The following is a 24,274-nucleotide window of genomic DNA, read 5'->3' on the forward strand; positions in this document are numbered from 1 at the left end:
TGTGGTAAAGACACAAACCTTATAATTACGCCATGACCTTCTTGCAATATTTTGAGGGTTACCATACTCTTCTGGGAAGCCAACCAACCGTTTTTGTAACTTAAGACAACACATTCCAGCATATGTTCCCCACATATGATACGTCTGCTACTGTCTGCATAAGTGCGTACTCTGTGATGGGGAGGAAATTGGACATAGCCTGTAGCTATAGGAGTTGCATGGCTCCAAAATGGCACACTTAACAGTTGGTCATAGCAATGTGTGTGCTGTGAGATTGTGGACGTTAAGCATGCAGTGGTAATGCATTCCTTTCTCATCCTCCTAACTTCCACTTGTGTACCCATTAGAGAGAAGGAATGCTTTTAGAGGGTTCTGCATCACAACCAATCCAAGTTCCTTTCACTGTGAGCACAACTAAATAACATTACTTCTGTTGGTGAGCCTTGGGATCAGACACACTTTCTAAGTAATCTTATTTTAATATTCAAGTTCTATGCTATTTTTTAAGGACTTACTAGAAAAATGGGAGTCAAAGATTGTCTGCTGTTTTTAAAGTCTTACTTGAAGAACGCTAGTCAAAGATCCTTTACATATGACAGAACACCATGCTCTTTTTAAGGACAAAGCTTTGAACACTTTGAGCTACATTATATGTAATTTCTACACCAGGCCATGAGGACTGAAAATATGATTTCTGGACATTTCCAAGTATGCTAATACTCAAAATATCTTGTGTGTTGGGAGAAGTTTGTTGTTTTGGATTAAAGTTAAAAGGAACATACAATAAGAGTGAAGATGCTGCCATTTGCAATATTATTTTTGGTGTATCTTAATTGAAATTGGAACACCAAAGTGATGTTTTGGTGTTAAATACAGTTGTTTGATACACTTCTACCCAACAGGGATGCACTCAGGTTTCGTGTCATGTATTAAAACTAATTTATTCTTGAAATTAGTTCTGTGTGCCATTGTTGTATACATGTAAATCAAACCTGACACAGGCCTGACTTTTCCCCTTAGGATGTGATGTGATGACTTTTTATTTAGCTTTTCTATTTTTTGGAGTGAGAAGGTCCATTTTGTAACTGCCTGAGGGCCCCGCCTGGCTTTGAAGGTAATTATTTATTATTTCATTGCATTTCACTTTGTTGTTTGCTGAATTTGTGTATGAGGTTTTGAATTATTTATTTGCATTGTAAGTCATAAGAATGGTTCTTTACGTGTTATACATAGTTTTTAAGGTAACATAGAACGTAAAAACGCTAAATCCTACCCAGGACCCAAAGTGGGGCACATGGCCATTAAAGAACCCTGAAGTGGGTTTTTACTGCATTGTCAGATTTTTTTTTAAAGATAAAAAATGAGTAATGTAACAAATGGTGATACTATAACACTAAAACACAGTTTATTACCTATGACCCAAAGTTTTATCTATATTCGTATACATTTTTATACATACATATACATTTTTCAATTGAATTTACGCAACAATTTGGTTTCTTCAATCACAAAAGGAAGTATGCTTTTTCCGAGGCGCTGTGAACACATCAAAGGACCTCACAGACCTCTTTGAGGCTGACGGGGCTGGGTCACACTCCAGTGAGTAGTTCACAGACTCAACGAGCGGTCTGGGAGGGAAACACGTCTGGCGAAAGAGGTCAGATTCCAGAAACGTAGCCAGGGGTGAACTTTCATTTATTTATTTTTTGCCTTTCGACAGTATTTACGCGTCTTTCTTGCCGGCAGGAACCGAATGTGAGCTGGTGATTGGACTTGACAAGCCCGCTCCGCTACTGTATCCACTCCCCCTCTTCCCTCCCCCTCTTCAGCCCCACACAACCAGGAAATCGTCGAGGTGTGCTCGGTTTATCCCGCTAGTAGCTACCCCGTCTGCGGGTGTAGATGCGACTCTCCTCCGTTGAATATCCTCGTGTTTTGAGGGGTTTTTGGCTTGTTCGAGTTTAATCAGCAGGGGCTTCCGCTTTGAAGTGAGCCCAAAGTTGCCCGCCAGGAGAGGAGTTTTACTCCGGCCGAACAATGAGGTTAGTAACAGCGACTCAAATCCCGTCATGTTCATTGTGTTTCTTGTTTGGGGCCATTAGTTTGAACAAAGGCGCAGGGTTACCATTCGACATGTTTTTTAAACAGCGCCTTTGTCAACGTTAAAAAGACCTCAACACCAACAACTCTTGCTTTAATAGTGTGCTTTTTAAGCTGTTTTTGGTGACCTTTGCGAGTGAATATCAGGAAGCGTGTAACCGTCATGACAGCCCGGTCTACCTGTTCAATCTTTGCAAAGCTATTCCCAAGTAGTTGAACAGGTCAGATCGACGTTGTGTGCCTTTCAAACATCCCCGTGTTGACTCTCAAGCGACGTTGTTTGAAAATATGTCACTGTAACTATTTTACCTCGTTGTGGTCAGCAGAAATGTAGTGGAATCTAACATTTACGGAGTCTTTCCTAAGCCTGCAGGATCAGCAATTGCCCCAAATTACACACAGTGTTAGTCTTCTGTGTGAATGCATGCATTTCATTACCACACATAAAACAATGCATCATCTACTAGTATTTCTCTCTTTCTCTCTGTCTCTCTCTCCCACAGCAGCAGAATTGCTCAGTGTCCTCAAATTCCACATCCTGTCACAGCCTGTGTGCACTTGGAAATTACATGCTTTGAAAACCACCACTCCTCACTTAAGCGCCCCCACCTCAGCACTGATATGATAGTTTCTTGTTCCTCAGTTGTAAAGCAATGAGTAGCTTGCTCCATTTCATCACTTGTGATGTTTAGCAAGCTTACTGTGGAAATGTTTTTTTTTTTATTGTGGGCCACATGCCTGTTCAGTGCAATGCAGGGTTGGTAACCTGCATGACTAGTTTTTTTTTATTTTTATCTTGCCACTGCACTGTAAGAATGCATCTTGGCTTACACGGTTGGTCCATTGTTTATTTGTTATTGGGCATATTTCTTCTTTAACATTGATAAGAGTTGCATAAGAAGGCAGCTCGGAGCTAGACTCAGATAACAGATGTGAATGCAACTATTTATACTGTTTTTTTATGTTTCTGGTGTAGATGGCATGGAGGTGTCATGCACTCTCAGGTAGCACTGATGTTCATGATGCAGAAACTACTCAACAAAATTCCTTTAAACTTTCTGCATGGGGTGGGGGGCAATGGCTTAGGAAAGACAAAACTATTTTACAATATTTGTAAATAGTTTTCAAAAGTTAATTAAATGGTTCATTTTATTAAGGTCACACTGGGGATTAAAGTAAAATTGTGATGAAAAATTAAGAATAAAGTCGTGTTATCACAAGAAAAGTGTAATGTTACACAAAATATTTTTGCAAATGTGCGTTAAGGAAAATAAAGTACATATTCCATGTCATTAACAAGTACGTCAATATTCCCACGTTACATAAACAGTCTTTGTAGAGACTTGGCATCTGTTAATTGTTTGTTATTAAATGTGTTCAAAACACAAACCCAACACAGAAATGCGTTCCTCTCTCCCATTTGTGAAACAGGCTAACGTGCCACTTGACAAGATCCTCAACAGTCTTCAGCTTAGCACGTCTTTACATTTTTGGTCATAGGAAATACTACTTATTATCAGGATATTTACTGTGGCGCTACTACTATGCTTATACAAATCAAAATGGATGCTTTCATGCCGAATTATGACCTGCAAGCATGTTTTTTGGACAAGGTTTTGTCCAAACTGATTTTCTTCTGTTCTTGGTAAAGATTGGATGATCTGCATCTGTATGGTTTATTTGTAGCGAGGAGTACTCGTCAATTTGAGATAGACCTCTGCCTATCAACAAGGCAGTGTCAGCTAGAAAACCGCCCTGGCCTTGATATGTTGTCACTTTTCTCTCCCAAGAGATAGTTTAGCATAAAAATGTTTGTGGTAGTCTCCCTGAAATACTCCCCTCGGTCAACCATAACATAGTCAAAGTCCCTTGAATCTCCCTTTGCTTAGTCTCATCAATCTCCAGGAATACTCATGGACATTAAAGTACAACCAAAGTTAATTTGCAACATTTTGCCATTCATAGTACAAATAGAAAAGGCGGGTGACTGCTGGTACGCAACTGGAAGCCTTTTATGTTGGCATCAAAGAAAAATCAAAGAGCAAGTTTTACACAACCCCAAACAAGTTTTCACAGGAAATTTGGATTCAACTACAAATTGTATGACTTTGCTCAATGTTTCCACGCTAGCGGTAAAAGTAGTCAGACACATGTGTACACCATGATGATCATGCACAATAAATCTAGTTCCCATGACTGTAAAGAAGAGATAAGAAGTGTTTTTTCAGTCAGCACGCAACACTATATGACCCGGCCTACTCCTAGTTTTGGGGCTGCAGCTGTATGACATTATGGTGGACTACTGTGTCTCATGTTGGGTAAAGGAATCATTTAATCCACCACATGGGGAAATGCTCTTTGATTAGGTTTGCTTAGCCTCATTGGTAGGGTCGCCTGGTTTGGTTTTGTCCTGGGCTGCTATGTTGATGTAAATCTGTACAGCAATCTGGCATAGTGGACTTTAGACTCTGACTTGGTGCCAAAGCACAGCTGCCAATTGTATTTACTATGTGACAGTTCTGCCCCCGCTTCCTTGCTGAAAAACAAGGAGCAGCAGAGTAATAATAGCATCTCTGATGATCCTGTACTGGCCACCTTAACTATGACCTCACAGTTGGTTGCACGCCACTTCAGTTTTTTCACGGCATCAGCGGCCCTTCTTGCTTTCTCTCGAGACCAGCCTTCTCTTGTTGGTGGTACCTTGCTGAGGCGAGGACTGGAATGCGGCTTCATGTTCTTTGTCATTCGTCCCTGTGGAATGTCAATGTTGACCCACAACTATAGCCGGCAGGTCAAAAGTGCAACCGTTTCTCTTCAAATGAGCTCATGTCTCAGCGGCGTGTTTGAAACTTTTCAGCTGCCTTTTTTGTTACAATTCTTGCCGTTTCCACACTTTTTAAGATAGACTTTTTTATTGTCATTGCACAATAACACAGCAGTGAAATTGCCAACAAAATGTTGTTGCCTTTCTTTGTTATCGCTGCATGCCATAAATATAAAGTCATGGACAGAGGTTACGCTAGGCCTTCATAGTCGCTGAATTTGGCAGCTCTTAGCCGTTCATTAAAAACAACCATCTATTTGCTGTGACCGTGCAAACTATTCAAGTAGATGACAATTGTCATGTAGTACTCCTTACTGTTTCGCCAGAACTATGCCAAACCACCTAGCAACAGAGGAGACCAGTGCAGAGTCAGCTGGGATAGGCTCTTTGACCCTAATGAGGATAAGCGGCATAGAAAATGGATGCATGGATGATTTATGGTTGACTAATGACTAAGGGCTATTATTAAAACACTTTGAAAAACAATGAATGTACATCAGTGATGCACGTTATTGTCAGATAACTGCGAACTATGACTGACAATATGTCACCAAAAAGCAATATTTCACTGATTTTTTTTTGGTCAATGTTTTGTCCCTCCATGTTATTCAGCAGAGTGCCTATATATTCTGACTCATGTTAACCCTATCTTCAGTGGCACAGGAAGTAGATCCACGTTGTGTATGTGTCAGCATTCGTGTTAGCGAGGTGATTCCAGCCTACACTCATGACTCATGGACTGGATTTCTAAAAAAAATGTTGTGTTATGTCTGCGGCTTGATAGCTCGGGTTTGCATCTCAGTGAGTTCTCTGTGCTTTGTTTAAAAGCCGGAAGCAATGCCAGACTGTGCCCCCCGCCCCCCTTTGTATTAACATTCTTAACTCTGAGTTGTATTGATCAACCTTAAAAGCAGGACAAATGGCCGCCTTGGTCTATTTTCTGTCTCAGCTTTTTTTGTTTTGCTTGGTAGGCAGCTCTTATCTTGATCTTTTCAGTGTTGTTGTCATAACCTTGATGAAAAACCTCCTACCCTAATGTCCCAAAAGCCGGGAGCTGTTATTGAGGGAATTTATCAACGTTATTGTGCATGCCCATTTAAAACTCCACAAGATGTAACCCGTTGCTATTGCTTCAACGGCAGTGTGTTCATGCCACAGTGTTGTGTAACATCTTTAACAGCAGCTTCTGGTGTGTTGTTCCATGCTTGTCTCCACTTGCTGTAGCCTCACTTGCACTGTCAGATTTTTCTTGTGAAATGTGATATCTAAAGGTTCCTAGCAAAGGGTTCTTCTTTAAAAAGCGTCAGAAATATTTTCCACCGCATCGTTACACCGCAAAAACGCACATTTCCTCAGAATGGTGTGACAAAATTCCCCCGTTTACAGAACTGGAAATTTCAGTCTTGAGCAAAATAGCTGCACTGTGCTGTATTAAGCAATATGATAATAAGTTAATTGTGGGAATTCACATGGATTCAAAGCAGTGGCCTTATGTCATGCTTTGTGAGTAGGTACATGTTGTTCTTCGAACTATGGTGCAAAAGTGTGTCTAATGTACCCACACAGCTTAGTGAGTCTTGTCATTGTCGCACTGTGAATTTGTCCCCCACCACACACACACACGCACAGACTTTTCTGAAACAGTGTACCCCTCTAGGTCCTCCCACCTCCTATGCTCATAAATAGGCCATTATACAGACCTGCCTCTTGGATTAGACGCTTTGCCGCAACATACAAAACCTTCTGTTGTCCCATTTTCCTTGGTGGTGGCTGCTGTTTTTCTTTCTTTAATGGCTGCTCTTGGGTATTATGTTTGAAACTCATTTTTCCACATGTAAATGACAAATGTGGCGTTGTCTGTGTGTTGTGCTCAAAGACACATGCTTGCATACGTGTAAAACAGGTCATAATTATTAAGACAAATGCCAGTTATGCACAAAGTCTGGCCGGGGCTCCTGCAGAGACGTTTTGCTTGATGAAGGTTGTGGTTTTTATCCGGATGTGCTCATATTTTGCCCAGCCGTGTTTGTTACCTTTTGTGAAGAGCTAAAGACTCTTAACTTGCAGTGGAAATGCGAGAAATTACAGCATCAAATCCACCAAGTACTAATAAATAGTAAATGAAAGTACCATCGAGGCTATGTTCAGTCCTTTGTTTTTCGCAGTTAATTGAGCTGACACTTCAACATCAATAACTCTTGCTGAACAAAGGTATGATGTGGCTCTTTGCAGTAATAAAATGTGACCCTTGATCACGCAACTGTGTTGCACGTGTGTGAACAATGTGTTTTTACAGCTAAGATGAGCTGCGTTCAAAAATGAAGGTGCTTCTCGTATTTTTTCACCCGACATTGTAAAATGTTCCTTACATTTAAAAGCCTTTTTAAACATAACGTGGTGAAAATATACTTGAGTATATAACGATGACAAAAATATCTTATTAGTTACATTTTTTGAAAGTACAATGTTACACTGTAGTTATTCATATAAGAGTATAATTGATTTTGGAAATAATAAGAAAACCATGGAATTCCTAGATATAATTTATTAAATGAAACTCTTATGAAGGATTTATGTTATCATTGTCATTATCTGTCCAAAGAAATGTAACAGTGCAATGCAGGAACCATCAACGAATAGCGAAAACCTGCAAATAATTCATACGCCCAAATGTCATTTTCAACAGCCCCGGGATTGGAACCGCGCATCAAGTGCTTTATACACACTATAAACCTTGCAGTCATGCCTGCACTCGGCTGTATACTTAATGTCTACAGGGCTCTAATAATGTTAAACTGAATTTAGAGAGTCCAACTGTTTTTCTTAACTACAAAAAAATCACATTTATTTCATCATATAAAATGTAAATGACTGTATTGCAATATAAACAATGGAGGACTGTGGAGCCCTGCTGTTGATGTTTTTTTGTTTTTACCAGAGCTAAATGCAGAGATGTTTGCATCACAGTGCAATCTATTGCATATCTACACATAGTTTAGATATTGTGGGGATCAGCATGGCTAATGGCTACTGGACACTAGCGAATTCACAGGGTCAACTGCATAATGGAACATAATGGAAATTGCTCATCTTAATTGGAACCCATCTTTTACACATGACTTAATACAAGATGATGTATTCAGTACAAGCTGAGAAAATATTGAATTTGACAGAATTTGGCCTGATTGATGGCTTTTTAAAATGAGAACCTGTTTGACCTATGCTGAATCATAGCTGTTCTAAGGTTATTTTGGTTCATGAAAGGTAACTTTAAGTAGACTATTGTTACTGGGTCTCTGGGGGCCAAAGATAAGGTGCAAAAGTTCCCTAGACATAGTGTGACTTTGTCATCCACTTGAATTCAAACTGAATCCCACACCTCAAATAGCTAGTACATTACTTGAAAGTACATTTTCCACTTATGCTAGGTAAAGTGCTTAAAAACATGAGAACTGTGTAAAAGTCACAGTAGGTCAGCCTCCTTCTTTGGGCTGAACAATAAAGGATATGCTCCAACCTGTAAAAGGAATTGCGCTCACAATAGGGAAGGACAGAGGTGAGCTGGTTCCAAATATGGGCATTGAGGGTGCCAGTTGTGCCTTCCTCAGAGTCAGGAAGTCTCCTCTTCAAATGGTCAACTGATGACATATATCGGTGATTTTTTTTCCTTCTGTTTGCCAAAGTCTGTCTAGGTTAATGCTGTCACTGCTCCATAAACAATGCCAGTAAGAGGATGAGTCAGCTTGCAAAAACGCGGAGGGTTTTTCTGCCTGGATATGTTTCAGCTGACAATATAATTCCATTCATGCAGAAGATACTGAGAGGAACTAAGAATAGTAGTCTGGAAAAGCCAGCCTGCAACCTGCGTGTGTGTGTTTGCGTGTGTACGTGTGCACGTGCGTGCGTCTTTGTGTGTGCGCTGCATGAAGTGAGCGGTGCATTTTGTGCTTGTTGAGGCGTAGCAGAGCCTTCAGTCCACAGTTGCTAAACTTTTTGGTTCTTTGCTAAATCTGAGCAATCACACTGGCAGATAAATGATGTTGTAATCGTCTGTGTACATCACATATGACTTTAGAGGTTGGCCTAATTTAATTGTGTGTAAAACCTCCAATATCACGGTTGCACAGTGCAGATTTCAAAGCAGGTCGACATAGAGGAAGGTGCATTGAGGTACATGTTTCCGCTTTGAAACGTACATTTCCTCTTATTTCTGTCGACACTGCCGTCTTGTATTTGGACTTTCCCACTTGTGCTATTCAAGTTGCTGTAGCAGAAACAAAGGGACATTTACATCCACACCTTTCATTTACTGTGTGATTAATTTTTTTTTCACAACTAGAAATCTTGTCATATTTTAATCTCGTGACATGCATACATAATTTTTCACAAAAGAAGTTAATTTGTTGTAAAAAGTAATATAAAGACACCAAAAGCTTGTAGCATAATGTAGGATCTTATTCACTAGAGTGAAGCCAGCCCATTTTTGAGCCGCCGTCGGAGTAAAGTTTGAGGACATTTTTAACTGTTTTTTTCCCATGTAAGAAAGTGGGGAGCTTCACCAGCCCAGAATCCAGTTCACTTCTGAATAATAAGTGGGACGAGAAGGTTCACCATCATTAGGTCTTGCATGCAAGGTGCAGCCGGCTGAGTTTATCATCGTATTTATTTGCATATCGGTTTCAGGCAAAAAAGCCAATATCGATGCCTGCATGTGTTCTTGTTTGCCAATTGTTGGTCAAATATTACTATTGTATCCCCTGGTCTCTTCTTTGTGTGGGATTCACTTAAATAATAGCTCCCTGAAGCAAGGGCTTCATTAAAAAATAGTTGGCTCTACACACAAGGGCAAAGAGTCTTAAATAGTGCCATTACAATCCCAGGGACCTGGCAAAAGCCATGAAGAGACAGTGAATCGGAGATGCTGTAGGCATTAATGTACTCTACTTTAGTGTCTAGCCTCAGTCTGCCTAATCTCAACTGTATTCCACGTATTGTTTATTTAAAATGGCAATCCAGCGATGCCCAAGGTCACCTGCAGTTACGCAACAATTAGTTCTATGTGCTCTACCTCCCTTTTATCATACAGTAAGTCAGGTCTGTTTAGCCGGAGTATGTGCTGCCATGTTGCATAAGACGAAGAGTCCCCCGTGCAGATCTTGTTAAATTGTTGGATTTAGAGAGAGAGAGAGAGAGAGAGGCTGGAGGAGGGAGAAGACAGAGCGACGAGGCTTGACCGGGCTTGCCAGCACTGTGGCAAAGAGCTGCGAGAGCCGTATACTCCCTTATACAGACATTTCCAAGAGAGCATGTTCCCCAGGCTTGCACTGCAGTTTCCTGTTAACCCCTCACTGGCCAAGGAACCACAGAAGGATGAGGCCAGAAAGACGGTGTTTGGAGTATGTTTATGTCATGAGCAGACTGGACGCGTAGGGTTTGTTTACATTGGATTTTAGTCCCGAAAATCAGCCCCTTTTTTGTTGAGAAGACAACAGTATTCTTGGAGAAAAATGTTTTGGTGATGGCAGAATAATTATGCTTATACCCCTCCTCCTGATAGTATACATACCTGTATCACATTACTTACCAGACATGTCACATATACACAGACGAATGGTAGTCAAGGGAGAAGCATGGTTGGTACCTTCACGACATACACCACTTTCATTTGTTTTGGACCTACTTAACTAATTACATAGATGTCCATCACATGTTTACACTTGCACAATTCAACTTGTCCGAAAATGACTGGAATAAGCAGAGCGTTTTTAATCCTACCCCTTTTCCACATCTCAATGATTACTGTTCACGTCTCCTCTAAATATTGCCATTTTGTCTTTGTTCAAACTTTTGAAAACATTTGACTGTTTTTGTCACACAAGCATGCACAGCATACTTTGCTACCAATGTGTGTACTAACTAAAGGAAAACCCCGCTATGTCTGTTGGTTATGGTGTCAACTTTGTTGTGCAGCCATTTTCAACAGCTCGACTTTGGGTGTATGCGTGTTCATGTTCTTTGACTTCATGAAAGATTTTTGGTTCGGTTTGCCACTCTGTCAGTAAGATTACGCAAAAATAAAACAATTCCCACAAACGTTTGTAGAGGGGTGGGGCATGGGCCAAGGAAGGACATATTGGTGTAGATTTGGAAAATTGAGCTTCACTTTTTGCTGTTACGGTCTGCTTCCATTGGGGCCAAGTGGGAGCCAGTGATATTCAGGGGAAGCACAGCATTTTCTGAAAGAATATGGATTAAAACAATCTCAAGAGTCAGTTATGCCAAAGGCAAAGCTTCCATTGGGGCCAAGTGGGAGCCAGTGATATTCAGGGGAAGCACAGCATTTTCTGAAAGAATATGGATTAAAACAATCTCAAGAGTCAGTTATGCCAAAGGCAAAGTCCATTTTTCTGTTGGGAGAAGGCCACCATGCAACACGTTGAAGGCCTGGAGTGGGCTTCAGAGGCTGAACTGAGTACCGTGCTATGCCAGCTGTGGAATATTTCATCACAAATGATTCCTACTCATTCCTTGGTCCTCTTTAGGCTATGTACCCTGTGGGTCAGATGACAGGTGTGAGGGTGTCTACACCGCCTAGTCCGTATATGCACGCACCACAATGGCTTTTAGACTCTCTCTGTCCGTAGTTCTATCAATAATGCAGCTGCTCACTCAGTCTCACCCCTGAGCCATCACTTTCTGTGCCATTAAAAATGCATCCACTTCCCAGTCCAAAGTGTCCGTCCCAACCCAGTTCCCATAAGCCCTTTCCCTTGACCGCACATCAACATCGTACTCCAGGCACATCCTATCAGGAATCCCGGCACTATTTTTTGATGTTTAATCGTCCAGGCGCAATCCATTTTTAACCTGATGGATGGAGCCAAGGAGACATGGGACATTCCTTGTAAATTAGCGCCCCCCCAATGCACAGCACTAAGATGTTTGGCATATCAATATGTGGAGTCAAATTAATTAACAGATTAGGTGAAACTCAAACAAGGTATCAATATGAGCCAACAGTACAAGTATATGGTGTATATATATGAATTAATTCACTTAATGATATAACAAGTCAATACTTAATGATATATTCTGTATCTGTTTATTCTGCAATACTTATTACTAGGGGTGTCTCAAAATATTAACTCTCGCCTCCAAACAGGCACGAAAGGCTTTGGTTCCATAAACCAGCGGTTTGATCAAAGTGAGCCCTCCCTGGTACTCATACAGTCATTCCCTTTGTCTCTGAGGGAAGGCGGGGCCACTGGCATACACACAGCAGAATGTTGCCTTGTGAGGAGCAATGCAAAGTAATGTAGAAATTAGGAGCAGGAAAAATGATTGCAAAGCAAAAGCCAAAGCCGTGGTGTGGGACTATTTCATTCAAACTAAATGAGCAAGGTGAGCCCATAAACGCAGACGAGCCGAGGAGTAGTTGTCAATAGTTTTCTGTCATGCCCCCAGTTTTACCATCTCCCTCCAATTTGAAATACTATCAACCTGTAATACTTATTTCTGTCTGTACAAACCACGGTATGAGTTGCAGCACCAGCATCGTTCAAGCATGACTGAAGATAATAACAAACCTTTGAAGTTATGTTATGAGTAACCCCCCCTGTCCCCACCTCCCCGTCCCCACCTCAGACACCAATTACCAGTGCAATGCAATTACAGTTGCATCCGCAGTTGACTGATGTGAATTTGGTCTCATGAAGCCAATTCAAAACAATTGAGTCACAGTGATGCTGTTCTGTGTTCTCCCAGTCCGTGTGGGAGTATCTCATTGATCAATCCGGCTGAATCAGTCCTTATGTGGAGGGGTTTGCAGCAGGAAGTGGGTTGTGCTGTGGAGGTGTTGTGTCACAGGAAGTGGCAGATTGTATCGTGGATGGGACAGATGGAGGAAGAGATGGATTAAGGAGCAATGGGGGCAGAAGGGTGGGTGAATAAAGAGGAGGATGAATAGTAAAACTGGACTTGGCAGTGGGTTGTCCTTTTTTTCTGGTCATGTTTCTTTCTCTTGTGAGCCATGTACTTGTTTGGTGTCGCTGTTGTTTTAGAGAATTTTAGAGTCTGTCTTACCTGAATGTGGAGATTACATTTTTTTTTCTCCAAACTTAATATTAAAGGGATAGTTGGGATTTTTTTACATGAACTTGTATGACACCTCCATAAGCAGTGAGTTCCGTCAACTCCCCACTTTGTGTCCTGAGCTGAGTTCTGGTTTGATTTCAGTGCTGAGGAAAGTAGTTCCAGCTAGTAGCTGTGGACAGTTCTTCTCAAAACAATATGTTCAAAAGCATGATACATTTGCATCACAAAAATGGCTCCTGTATTTTCTCTGCCGTCGTATCACTTCGCGATCCTGCCTGTCCATTGTACGCACATGTACGCACATTGGCTTCACTGGTTTCACAGTGTACTGCTGGGATAGTGAAAGTATACCAGTCTGACTAAGCCAAAGGGATAACTTTATGAACCGAAATACACAAATGCCCAACTTTGTCAGACGAAGTTTGGTGCAAATTAGCTAGTTATTACCTGTGGTACTATAACAACAGAAGTCAAAACACGTCTCATACCCGGTTCTGGGTGTGTAGGAACGTAATCCACATCGCAAATAAGATCCTTTTAAAGTTAATTTGTAGTTTTTTTCCTGTCGTGATGTAGAAACAGGTGGAAGAATCCTGAGATCGACACAACTTCCTGTCTTTGTCGACCTCCATTGTGGTTGTGCCTCCCATCTTGTTTGCAATCAAACCTTGTATTTTGTTTCCCACATAACAATAATACAGCACATTATTCTATTACTTTGCCTCATATGATTATATACTGCTCTCATGCAATAAATGTATCTGATGGTAGTGGCAGGAAATTACCAAATAGAGTGTTTGATCTCGACAGGATGTTGATTGGGTAATGTCTGAGAAATGAGAGGCTGTGTCACTGTCTGCTGTTATGGCTACTCTATATTGTAATTCCAGGCATAGACTAATTCCATGTCCTCCGTTCTAGTGAGTCGAGTATCTGCCAGGCTCGGGCCACAGTGATGATCTACGATGATGGCAATAAGAAGTGGATGCCGGCAGGTGCTGGACCTCAGACCTTCAGCCGAGTGCAGATCTACCACAATCCCTCCAACAATGCCTTCCGGATAGTGGGACGCAAGATGCAAACAGATCAGCAGGTAGGGTGGCTGGCATGTACAGTAATTCATTTCTTATTGCTACCCGTCTCTGTCATATGGCTTGTGGACATACTTCTAATGGTGCCGCCACACCACAGGGGTACGTGATGACCACAAAACCGGAAATAAGCTGCAAAGTAGCGATAGCTTTGAAATTTCTCTCCATCCAGCTACCGCTTTTCTTTTACACACACTGCAGGGACGTCAGGACGTATCACTAACATTCAAATTCAGGATCCCCTGATCATGACTCATGAGATCGCATTAGATGAAGTTCAGTAACAGGAGTTAAGTGAGTTTAGAGGGATCTATTCTTGTCCTGTGTGCTCTCACTTTGCCTGCTGCCTCAGCGTCTCTCCGTTTAAACATTCACAAAGCTAAGTGTTCCCCAGAGAGGGAGTCTCAAAGTGGATTATGTTTCCTGTGAGATAGTTAGCCTGGTCAAGCATTTCCTGTGACAATTTAGGAAAGGGTTTGTTACCCAGTCTGGACCATTTTTCTCTTCTGCGTGTGTCTTATCGTAGAGAAAGTGGGGAGTCTAATACCCGATAGATAATGCAACTTTTTTTCCCTGCTCTGTATGATTTTCACCCTCGCCTCTAGGTCTGGGCTCTCTGGAATCCAGAGGCTGTTAAACAAATAGTGAAATGGGGTGTCAGCACATTCAGGCAACACTCAAAACCACAACATTGTTTCCCTTCGTATTGGTCCGCTTGATGCCACCTAGTGGATTGAATGAGTGATCCATGATGATGAAGGAAAGACAGCTTTGTGCTTTAATAACTGGAAAATCTCCCGAAAACCACATTCATTTTTTTAATCTTTTGCTCTATGTGGATTTAGAGGAGAACGTCATGTTGTTGTGCTTTGATCTTGTGCCCTCGCAGGTGGTTATAAACTGTCCTATTGTGAGAGGGTTGAAGTACAACCAAGCCACACCTAATTTCCACCAATGGCGGGATGCCCGACAGGTGTGGGGACTCAACTTCGGCAGCAAGGAGGACGCTGCGCTCTTTGCCAATGGCATGGCGCATGCTCTTGAGGTGCTCAACTCCATCGCAGATGCAGGTGCCGCTTGATTTAAACACTGCATAAGTGACAATAGAATAACGGAATTGTGTATAATAGGATTTCTGAGAATCTTCATTCATCCTCGTTTCCTTTGTATTTAGTATGTGTTTTGTCTTTTTTTTGTTTTGTTTTTTTACAGGCTATGCAACCCTTCCTCGGCCAGTCTCAAATGGTCCATCTCTTGAAGAGATTGAGCAGCAGCGGAGGTATGAAATCTTAAAGGGTCCCTGACATGATTCAGCAACTTTAATTTTGTCCACACGCATTTCTTTCCCTTTTGTGCGCATTACAACACAAGAAAATGAGTCAACATGAGCTTGTTAACAACGGACATCATCGGGACACACCTATTCTGACTATGAAGCCTTTTTAAAAAACCTCTAGAAACATTTGTTGCGTTGTTTGATATAAATGCTGCGATCATGCATGAACACGTACACTTATGATAGCATGTAATAGTTGCAGTATCTTGCTGTATTTTGATTATTTAAAACACTACTGAAAATAGGTGTACAATATTATAGCAAGATTAGTTGAAAAACATGGCCACCATCAAGCAAAAAGGTCTTTTTTACGACACAAGCTGGACATAGCAACAAATTAGCCATGCTCTTTCATGAAAATATCTGCTATAAATTTGCTGTTGCTCCTGTCTAGTCCATAAATGCAGATTGCATTTTCTCCATTTACTTGATTTAACAATCAATAGTCAATCCAGGCCGCCTAAGCCTCTGCATTAGTCCTCTTGGAAGTTTTGCACACTAGCATACGCAAAGGATTTGAGGGCATTAGCCTGACACAGCTAAACTCGCAGTCAGCCCCTGTAGGTTAAAGGTTAAATAGACAGCACGCCGGACACATCTCACATCAGCCGCACATTCTCTTCATCCATTTATCTGCTCCTCCAACAGAGGCCATTATGGTGGCACCATACATGCCTGCACAGACTTGGCATTAACCTTTTTAATCTCGTTTGGACTAAAAGCTTTGTGATTGGCCAGAGAGGCTGTCCATCAAATTACTGTTTGTCCTGGTGCTTGCTGCCATGCTGTGGCTTAGGGAGTAAAGCGCTGCTATTAAAACCTTCAAAATCCATCACAGATTTACAACCGGGTAGATGTTATTTACACTCGTGGTTGTATGTTGAATGAGCGCACAAATAAAAGAATGATACACGTCTACCCATGTCAAATGACAATATGGAATGGGTTTACATTTTAAAGCAATAGACCTGATCAACCCTCCCCCAAAGCTTTCAGTCACATTTAAAGTGACAGTCACACTGTGTACACTCTCAAGTGGCTCCATGTTTGCATTGTATGCACGCTGTGGTTGCATGCAGCTGTTGTTGCAGCATGCCAGATGTGATGGGGGGTTGGGGGGGGGGGGCTCTTAGTCAAAGAGAACTGAAGCAGCTCGAATTAGGCCACCGTGCCCATCTGCGGACTTCTTAGTGACCACGACCTGTGCTATAGACTTTAGATCACTTTTTAGTGAATCCTGCACAATGCAATGACTTCAGTGGATTGCGTCTAATACTTTGGAATAACAGCCGCAATGTGTGTTTTGTCACTGTTTTTCACAATAGGGGCACAAAATGTCTTTATTCTTGATTGTACAAGGGATGGCCTGAAACCACTTTTTTCATGTCTGGCGCTCATACTGAGCCAATACGGACACCAAACTTCTTTTCTCCTTTCTTGTTACAGCAAAATAATTGTATGAATGTACTTAATCTGACTGATCATGGTTTTCAAATTAATTTCTCATGACTAATCACCATTTGGAATTATAAAAATATTTTCAAACTTTTCTTTGTATTTATGATTATTTAGACCACGCATATTAAAATTATAAAGATGTTGTGATGTTCAGTGTGTCCTTGAATACATTTCTGAAAGCGTCACGGTCAGTCATCATACCCTTTAGCCTCTTTCAAATATTCAAAATAAAGTTGAATGAAGTGAAACCTGATACAAGTTTCAGTCTGAGTCTTAAAACACACAAAAAAGGAATTACCGTCAAGTGGACAATGAAATACTTAACACGCAATGTGGCTGAGACCTCAATGACACAGCAAAAAACAAGTTGCAATGTTAACTGTTAATGCAGTGAATGTGGAATAGTAATATGTGCTGCTGCGCTTTTGCTTGCAGGGCCATAATTCTAACTGAATATACAAATAATGGTAAACAATCTATTTGGAAAATGTACTGTAGTACCTCCCCTCTTGAACCCTCAAATGTGAGTGGCTGTGCTGAAGAGCTTCCTGCTCGCCACACTTGTTGAAGGTTGAATGATTGTGGATCACCCGTCTTCTTGGTACTAGTTGACAGTGAAAACTCTGCATACTGTGGTGCTTTTGCAAAAGCTCGATCACGTTTGTGATGTTGAAACATTCATTGCTGCTACCGTGTCAACAAATGGCATGTAAAGCTGAGATGACAACAGCGCTAAACTAAATTGCGTTATGCTCTAGCAACTGCGCTGCGAAGTTTTGGCGTTTGGATTGGGTCTGAGTGGTAATATTCCCCGCCCCCGCCCATGTCTGACTTATTAAATTTGGCCAGTATCGGAGCTATACTGATTATTGGGTCAGGCCGTCGAAGTTTAGAGACGGCTAATGTACAAGGTGACGGTGACTTCCGTGTCTGCAGGTTGGAGCAGCAGAGGCTGGAACAGCAAGAACGTGAGCGACAAGAGCGAGAGCGTCAGGAGAGAGAGAAAATGGAGCGAGAGCGGCAAGCTGCAGCAGGTCAGAAAGAATAACCAACAACCCAACATGTTTTCAGATCTTTAGGGTGTGTTATTGCGAAAAGATGCACTACCATAATGTCTTTTTTTGTAGTCTCTGTTCCTCCAGCGCCACCGTTGGCCCCTGGTGGCCATGCTCCGCCACCGGCTCCTCCCCCTCCCCCCTGTCCTCCTTCGGGAGGTGGCATTCCTCCCCCTCCAGGACCCCCGCCGGCTGGACCCCCATCTGGAGGACCGCCACCCGGAGGACCGCCACCAGCTCCACCCCTGCCCTCTGCTGGAGCCGGGGGGCTTGGTGGTGGTGGAGGAGGCGCAGGCTTGGCGGCTGCCTTAGCAGGAGCGAAACTTCGCAAGACTTCTAAAGTGAGTATGAAGAATGAAGTATGGCTTGTCACTGATCACATTAAGCCACAATGTCAGCAATTTTGCAGTGATACAGCAGTGTCTAATAAAGTGATGGCAAGCAATACAGTAGAGCAATATGAGTGCACGCTGGAGGTGGCAGGTGAGGAAGGGAAAATGACATCCAAGTCTCATTGTAAGTGCATGTTGCACATTTTGTACATTGACTATGCTAAAACCAATCCAGTGCAGGTCTATATATGCCAAGCTATCTGATCATAACGAGTTGTGGACCGAAAACGGCCCCCAAGCTGTATTTTGGATAGCACTGCGCCAGTGCATATTGGGTATTTCATGAGACTTTGCAAGATAGAAGCATTGTGGTTTGGTTCAGTTTTTCAGTTGATATGGTATGCAATTACTGTTATTGTGTGGACCAATTTCTGCTCTCAGCAGGAGGATGGATCCTCTGCAGCTCCAGCAGGCAGAGCAGACGCTAGCCGTAGCAGCAACTCCTCTATTGGAGGAGGTGGAGACCTGATGGGTGAGATGAGTGCCATCTTGGCCCGAAGGTATGTACTGCTGCAAAAAAAAAAAAAAAATATATATATATATATACAGTGAAGAAAATAAGTATTTGAACACCCTGCTATTTTGCTATTTCTCCCACTTAGAAATCATGGAGGGGTCTGAAATTTTCATCGTAGGTGCATGTCCACTGTGAGAGAGATAAACTAAAAAGAAAAATCCAGAAATCACAATGCATGATTTTTTAACAATTTATTTGTGTGATACAGCTGCAAATAAGTATTTGAACACCTGTGTATCATCTAGAATTCTGACCCTGAAAGACCTGTTAGTCTGCCCATTAGAAGTCCACCTGCACTCCATGTATCATCCTGAATCAGATGCACCTGTTTGAGGTCGTTAGCTGCATAAAGACACCTGTCCACCCCATACAATCAGTAAGACTTTAACTTGTAACATGGCGAAGACCAAAGAGCTGTCCAAAGACACCAGAGACAAAATTGTACACCTCCACAAGGCTGGAAAGGGCTACGGAGCAATTACCAAGCAGCTTGGTGAAAAAAGGTCCACTGTTGGAGCTATCATTAGAAAATGGAAGAAGCTAAACATGACGGTCAATCTCAATCGGAGTGGAGCCCCATGCAAGATATCACCTCGTGGGGTCTCAATGATTCTAAGAAAGGTGAGGAATCAGCCCAGAACTACACGACAGGACTTGGTCAATGACCTGAAAAGAGCTGGGACAACCGTTTCCAAGGTTACTGTAGGTAATAAATGAGACCAAAATAGAACTTTTTGGTCATAATTCCAATAAGCGTGTTTGGAGGAAGAAAAATGAAGAGTACAATCCGAAGAACACCATCCCTACTGTGAAGCATGGGGGTGGTAGCATCATGCTTTGGGGGTGTTTTTCTGCACATGGGACAGGACGAGTGCACTGCATTAAAGAGAGGATGACTGGGGCCGTGTATTGTGAGATTTTGGGGAACAACCTCCTTCCCTCTGTCAGAGCATTGAAGATGGGTCGTGGCTGGGTCTTCCAACACGACAACGACCCGAAGCACACAGCCAGGAAAACCAAGGAGTGGCTCCGTAAGAAGCATATCAAGGTTCTAGCATGGCCCAGCCAGTCTCCAGACCTGAACCCAATCGAAAATCTTTGGAGGGAGCTCAAACTCCGTGTTTCTCAGCGACAGCCCAGAAACCGGACTGATCTAGAGAAGATCTGTGTGGAGGAGTGGGCCAAGATCCCTCCTGCAGTGTGTGCAAACCTGGTGAAAAACTACAGGAAACGTTTGACCTCTGTAATAGCAAACAAAGGCTACTGTACCAAATATTAACATTCATTTTCTCAGGTGTTCAAATACTTATTAGCAGCTGTATCACACAAATAAATTGTTAAAAAATCATGCATTGTGATTTCTGGATTTTTCTTTTTAGTTTATCTCTCTCACAGTGGACATGCACCTACGATGAAAATTTCAGACCCCTCCATGATTTCTAAGTGGGAGAAATAGCAAAATAGCAGGGTGTTCAAATACTTATTTTCTTCACTGTATATATTGTTTTCATGCATTTCACAAACAAGTTTTTCCATTTCACAAACAATTAAAATGAATCAGATGATTTTCAAAGAAGGATGTACATTTTTGCATAGAGGCCTACTATCAACAACTGTCAGTCCTCTGCATCAATCTCCTGGTATGGCTGCTAATCCAAGTTCATCATTTTATAAGGCTAATAGATGATTAGAAAAGCCAAATCTAAAAACGAAAATCTCTTACCATGCTGTTAACTACTCCCTTCAGAGAGCAGCACAAACATGCACAAAACAATGCACAACTGTGCAAGAGAGTGTGTAGTTTAAGACAAAGATATCTCAATTTAGTTTGGCAAAAATGTTCTTCTGTAGTTTTCTACTCTTGGTTTGGCCTAAACCCCAATAAATTGCCTTGTTTTACATCAGGAGAAAAGCTGCAGACACTGGAGAGAAGCCACCTATGAAGACACAAGACAATGTACGTAGCCGCACGGAAGAACAATGTGCCACGAAACGATTGGCCAAAAAAGAGACTCGTCTGTGAAATGACTCACGCTAAACAGTATCTTTGTCTTTTTTCCACAGGATGACTCAGATCATCAAGGTCAAAGTGGTGAGTAGTACAAGATTTGCCCAAGAGTCATCCTCTTTCATCCATTCTCTTTGTCAGACATCGTGAGAAGACCATGGGAGAAATCATCATCATCATCAACAATGTCCAGGTAATTCATGGCTGCAGTAGCAGACAGTCATGCATTGTGTGTATGTGAACTCACCCTCCGTGTATCCCTTCATCACTGTGCATGTGCATTCCAAGTGAATTTGTGAATGTCCACCATTCCCACCCTAAGAGTGTATGTGCATATGTCACTAACAGGAATAACTCCATTCCCAAGAGCATGGACCCCATCTCCTCATTGTCCCAAAGTTCCAGGTACACATGCTGTCACCCCTGCTCACGACCTTCCCTCCGCCCACCCACGCTTTTCTTCAAACACATTTTACAGCTGATAGATACACAAAAGCATGTATGTTTCCCCGTCTGGCTATCGGATACTTTATGGTCAGTGCTGCCCCCTTTTGGTCATATTACTGCTCTTTCATAGCTGTTGGAATGGATTGGTTTTGCCTATTTACTTAGTATGTATAGCACATTTATGAAATATCAGTATCTATTTAATTTAACCAGTTCTCGACTTCATAAAAAAACTATGAGAAGATTTGACTAACTTTGTAGTATCCTAGCAGCTCAGCCTTCCAGTGCTTCTTTTTTCCTCACACGGAGACCCCCGATTTTTCCATCTGTGTTCTGTCAATGCACAGGGTGAAGCCTGCAAACAATGGCAATGATGCAAGCGGACAAGTGGACGAATCAGACTTAGAGAAAATGAAACAGGTATCTTAATTGAGGATCTTGAAGTCTCTGCCAAATTATACATTAAAAGTGAGAGATTTTTTTTTGTTTTCTGTAGGACATCCTTGAGGAGGTGCGGAAAGAACTTCAAAAAGTAAAGGAAGAAATAATCAAAGGTGAGATTAAAAAAAAAATAGTGCTACCTCATACAGTGGATGTTTACTCAACTGCAGAGAGTAGAGCGTATCTATTAGGGATAAAGAAAGCTTCAAAGGGAGGGTTTTTATTTTCAGTGGCAATTTTTTTTCAATACATTATATATTTTAATTAAATTATGAGCGATCAGGAGTTGCTGTGGGAAATTATCCAATTTCACTTCATTGGTTGGAAATTCTCCTTTATTGAGTATAAATAATTGATTAATTGGTCTTTCAATGGCAGCAACATACAATGACAACCAAACAATGAAATACTCTTCCACTAGATGGCAGAATCAGCCATTTTAGTTAAATATAATATAGCCGACAAACACAGTGATAGATGAGAAGTGAAATGAAGTTTATAGAATTTACAGAAAGTGTGCAATAATTATTTAAACAAAGGTAGGCAGCTGTATATATTTGAGCACCTTTGCAAGTTGTTCTCCTCTTTGATATTCTTTGACGAATAATAACTGTTCATCTGCTGTATGTTATATTTACCTGGAATGGCTGATCCCAACAACCAGTGATTTATAAAGGAAAATTTTGAAAATTATTGTGGTGCCCAAATGTTTTCATACCACTGTATTTACTGTATTACCACTGTATTTAATACTTCCCTGTGTAGCCACCTGTCGTAGAACAGAATAAGTCATAGCACACTTGGTGGTGGTTTACTTTATTACTAAACTGATATTTTTAACACATTGGGCAGACGCTATGTCTTATTAGAGCAAAGCCCATTATTCGGATATACTCTATACTCCTTAACGTAATCTCGTCACTGATGGTTTTTCCTTTCCCACTTCACAGCCTTCATCCAGGAGCTGCAAAAGAGAAGCACATAGTTGCGATGTAGCAGAGGGATGTGATGGATGGAGGCCTGTGGGGACCGTTGCTCCACTGCGCCCTCTATGATGTAGCCCAGGGATTTCTCATTTTTGTCTTCTCTCTCTCTCAGACACACACATACACACACACACACTGCTTTTGTGTCACCATGCACACATATGCTCTTCTTGTAAATGGTAACCCAGGGAACTGCCTCCTCAGGCCGCCATGCCACTCATTCAAAGATGGCTCGCCAATCCCGCTTCTCTCGCCATTCGTTCATCCTCATCCCAATGTGTCCTCTGTGGGAATCAGTCCCAGCTGCGGCACCCGTTGTCATTTTCATGTCAGGAATCTATTCTGCTACGTGTCCCGGTCTAACAAGACACAAAAGCAGTATTCAGGGATTCAAGGTATTGGCCACATTTGTACTGTAACAGCAATATGCTCAATGTTGAGGTCACACACCTGCTGTTTTATTTCCATTCGTGCTAATCTGGAAGATATAAAAGCAACCGTTGGGATTAGATTAGAGAACCCTGACTGCAGCTCCAAGCCTTCACTGCTGTGGGAAGAAGAGCAGAGCAAAGTGGTCGCCCATGGATAAGCGGAATGCTGCATTGCACTTCCTCTGGAGTTGGGTGTGAGCGTGTGCCACACTGCCTTGACAGACTCCGCCACCCCCCATGTTTGTTGTTGGCCAGTGCAGTGGTCTTAAACTGTAATTCTGCTGGTTCTTTGTTCTATTACGCTATATTTTCTACTTTTTCTGAAAAAAAAAAAACATGGCCATGAATAGGTCAATTAATTTGGCCATGACCAACTGCCTTGAGAATAAATATATAAATATATATATATATAAGGATAAATATATATTTGTTTTGAGGGAAAGTGTTAAAAAATGAAATGGTTTTTCTATTTTAATTAAAATGACTGGTGAATGGGGATTATTTTTTTTGTTTAATTTTGATTGTTTTCTTATGAGATGTTGTTTTGGGTTTCTTTTTCTTAGAGAATCTAGGCTTTTTACACTGAAATATAAAGAAAACAGCTTAGAGACACTGGATTAGAAATGCCTTTATAGTCCAATACAGCTGCTTCTTGAAATGCATTATTTTGTCTCAAGTTTTTTCCAGCCTGTTTTCTAACAATTCTACATGTTTCGTGACAAAATTCCAATCGAATTGACAAAGGTTCCATGTCTTGCATATCTCAACCAATTCAACCTGAACTTGAGAAAAATTGCAGTTGCACTCTTTGTAGCAAAACGCTCATCTGATCTACCTTTTCCAGCTAATAAATTACCACATTTCTCTACTTATTCAAACTTTCCCAGCATCAAAACATTCGAGACATTTGGACTAGATTTTCCAGAAATTACCATTTTCCCAGTTGGGCCACATTTTCAGTAACAAATTCCTTTTGATCTTGAGTTCAATGAAAATATCTAACATTACTAACCAGTCACATAATTACATTTCCCATACAGTATTTCTTCTCATTTAGCTCAGAAATTCAGTGGAGACTGGTCTTTACTGGAGTA

The 24,274-nt window shown here is 41.5% G+C and overlaps 1 protein-coding gene across 4 annotated transcripts; it reads left to right on the plus strand.

Moving 5' to 3' along the window:
- Positions 1-1,522: 1,522 nt before the first annotated feature.
- Positions 1,523-23,842, plus strand: vaspb (vasodilator stimulated phosphoprotein b). 4 transcript variants are annotated; one of them, XM_058079744.2, is made up of 15 exons: positions 1,523-1,657; positions 1,747-2,042; positions 13,940-14,111; positions 14,999-15,179; positions 15,322-15,388; positions 17,840-17,937; positions 18,031-18,299; positions 18,732-18,850; positions 20,773-20,824; positions 20,932-20,959; positions 21,017-21,068; positions 21,224-21,280; positions 21,670-21,742; positions 21,819-21,876; positions 22,714-23,842. In XM_058079744.2, the coding sequence occupies exons 2-15, from the start codon at positions 2,038-2,040 to the stop codon at positions 22,746-22,748; spliced, it is 1,266 nt and encodes a 421-aa protein (XP_057935727.2). In that variant the 5' UTR covers positions 1,523-1,657; positions 1,747-2,037; the 3' UTR covers positions 22,749-23,842. The 4 variants fall into 4 exon arrangements, with proteins under 4 accessions (XP_057935727.2, XP_078648976.1, XP_078648977.1 ...); XM_078792850.1 differs by having other exon boundaries at positions 18,735-18,850; XM_078792851.1 differs by lacking the exon at positions 21,224-21,280.
- The last annotated feature ends 432 nt before the right edge of the window (positions 23,843-24,274 follow it).

Source organism: Doryrhamphus excisus, linkage group LG8, assembly GCF_037039965.1.
Source record: "Doryrhamphus excisus strain RoL-2023G ecotype Guam linkage group LG8, RoL_Dexc_Guam_v1.1, whole genome shotgun sequence".
NCBI lineage: Eukaryota > Metazoa > Chordata > Actinopteri > Syngnathiformes > Syngnathidae > Doryrhamphus > Doryrhamphus excisus.

Excerpts from the sequence above, each read along its gene's own strand:
- vaspb (XM_058079744.2), top strand. Across the intron at positions 21,743-21,818 it reads ACTTAGAGAAAATGAAACAG|GACATCCTTGAGGAGGTGCG; the intron begins GTATCTTAATTG and ends TGTTTTCTGTAG. Across the intron at positions 21,877-22,713 it reads AAAGGAAGAAATAATCAAAG|CCTTCATCCAGGAGCTGCAA; the intron begins GTGAGATTAAAA and ends CCCACTTCACAG.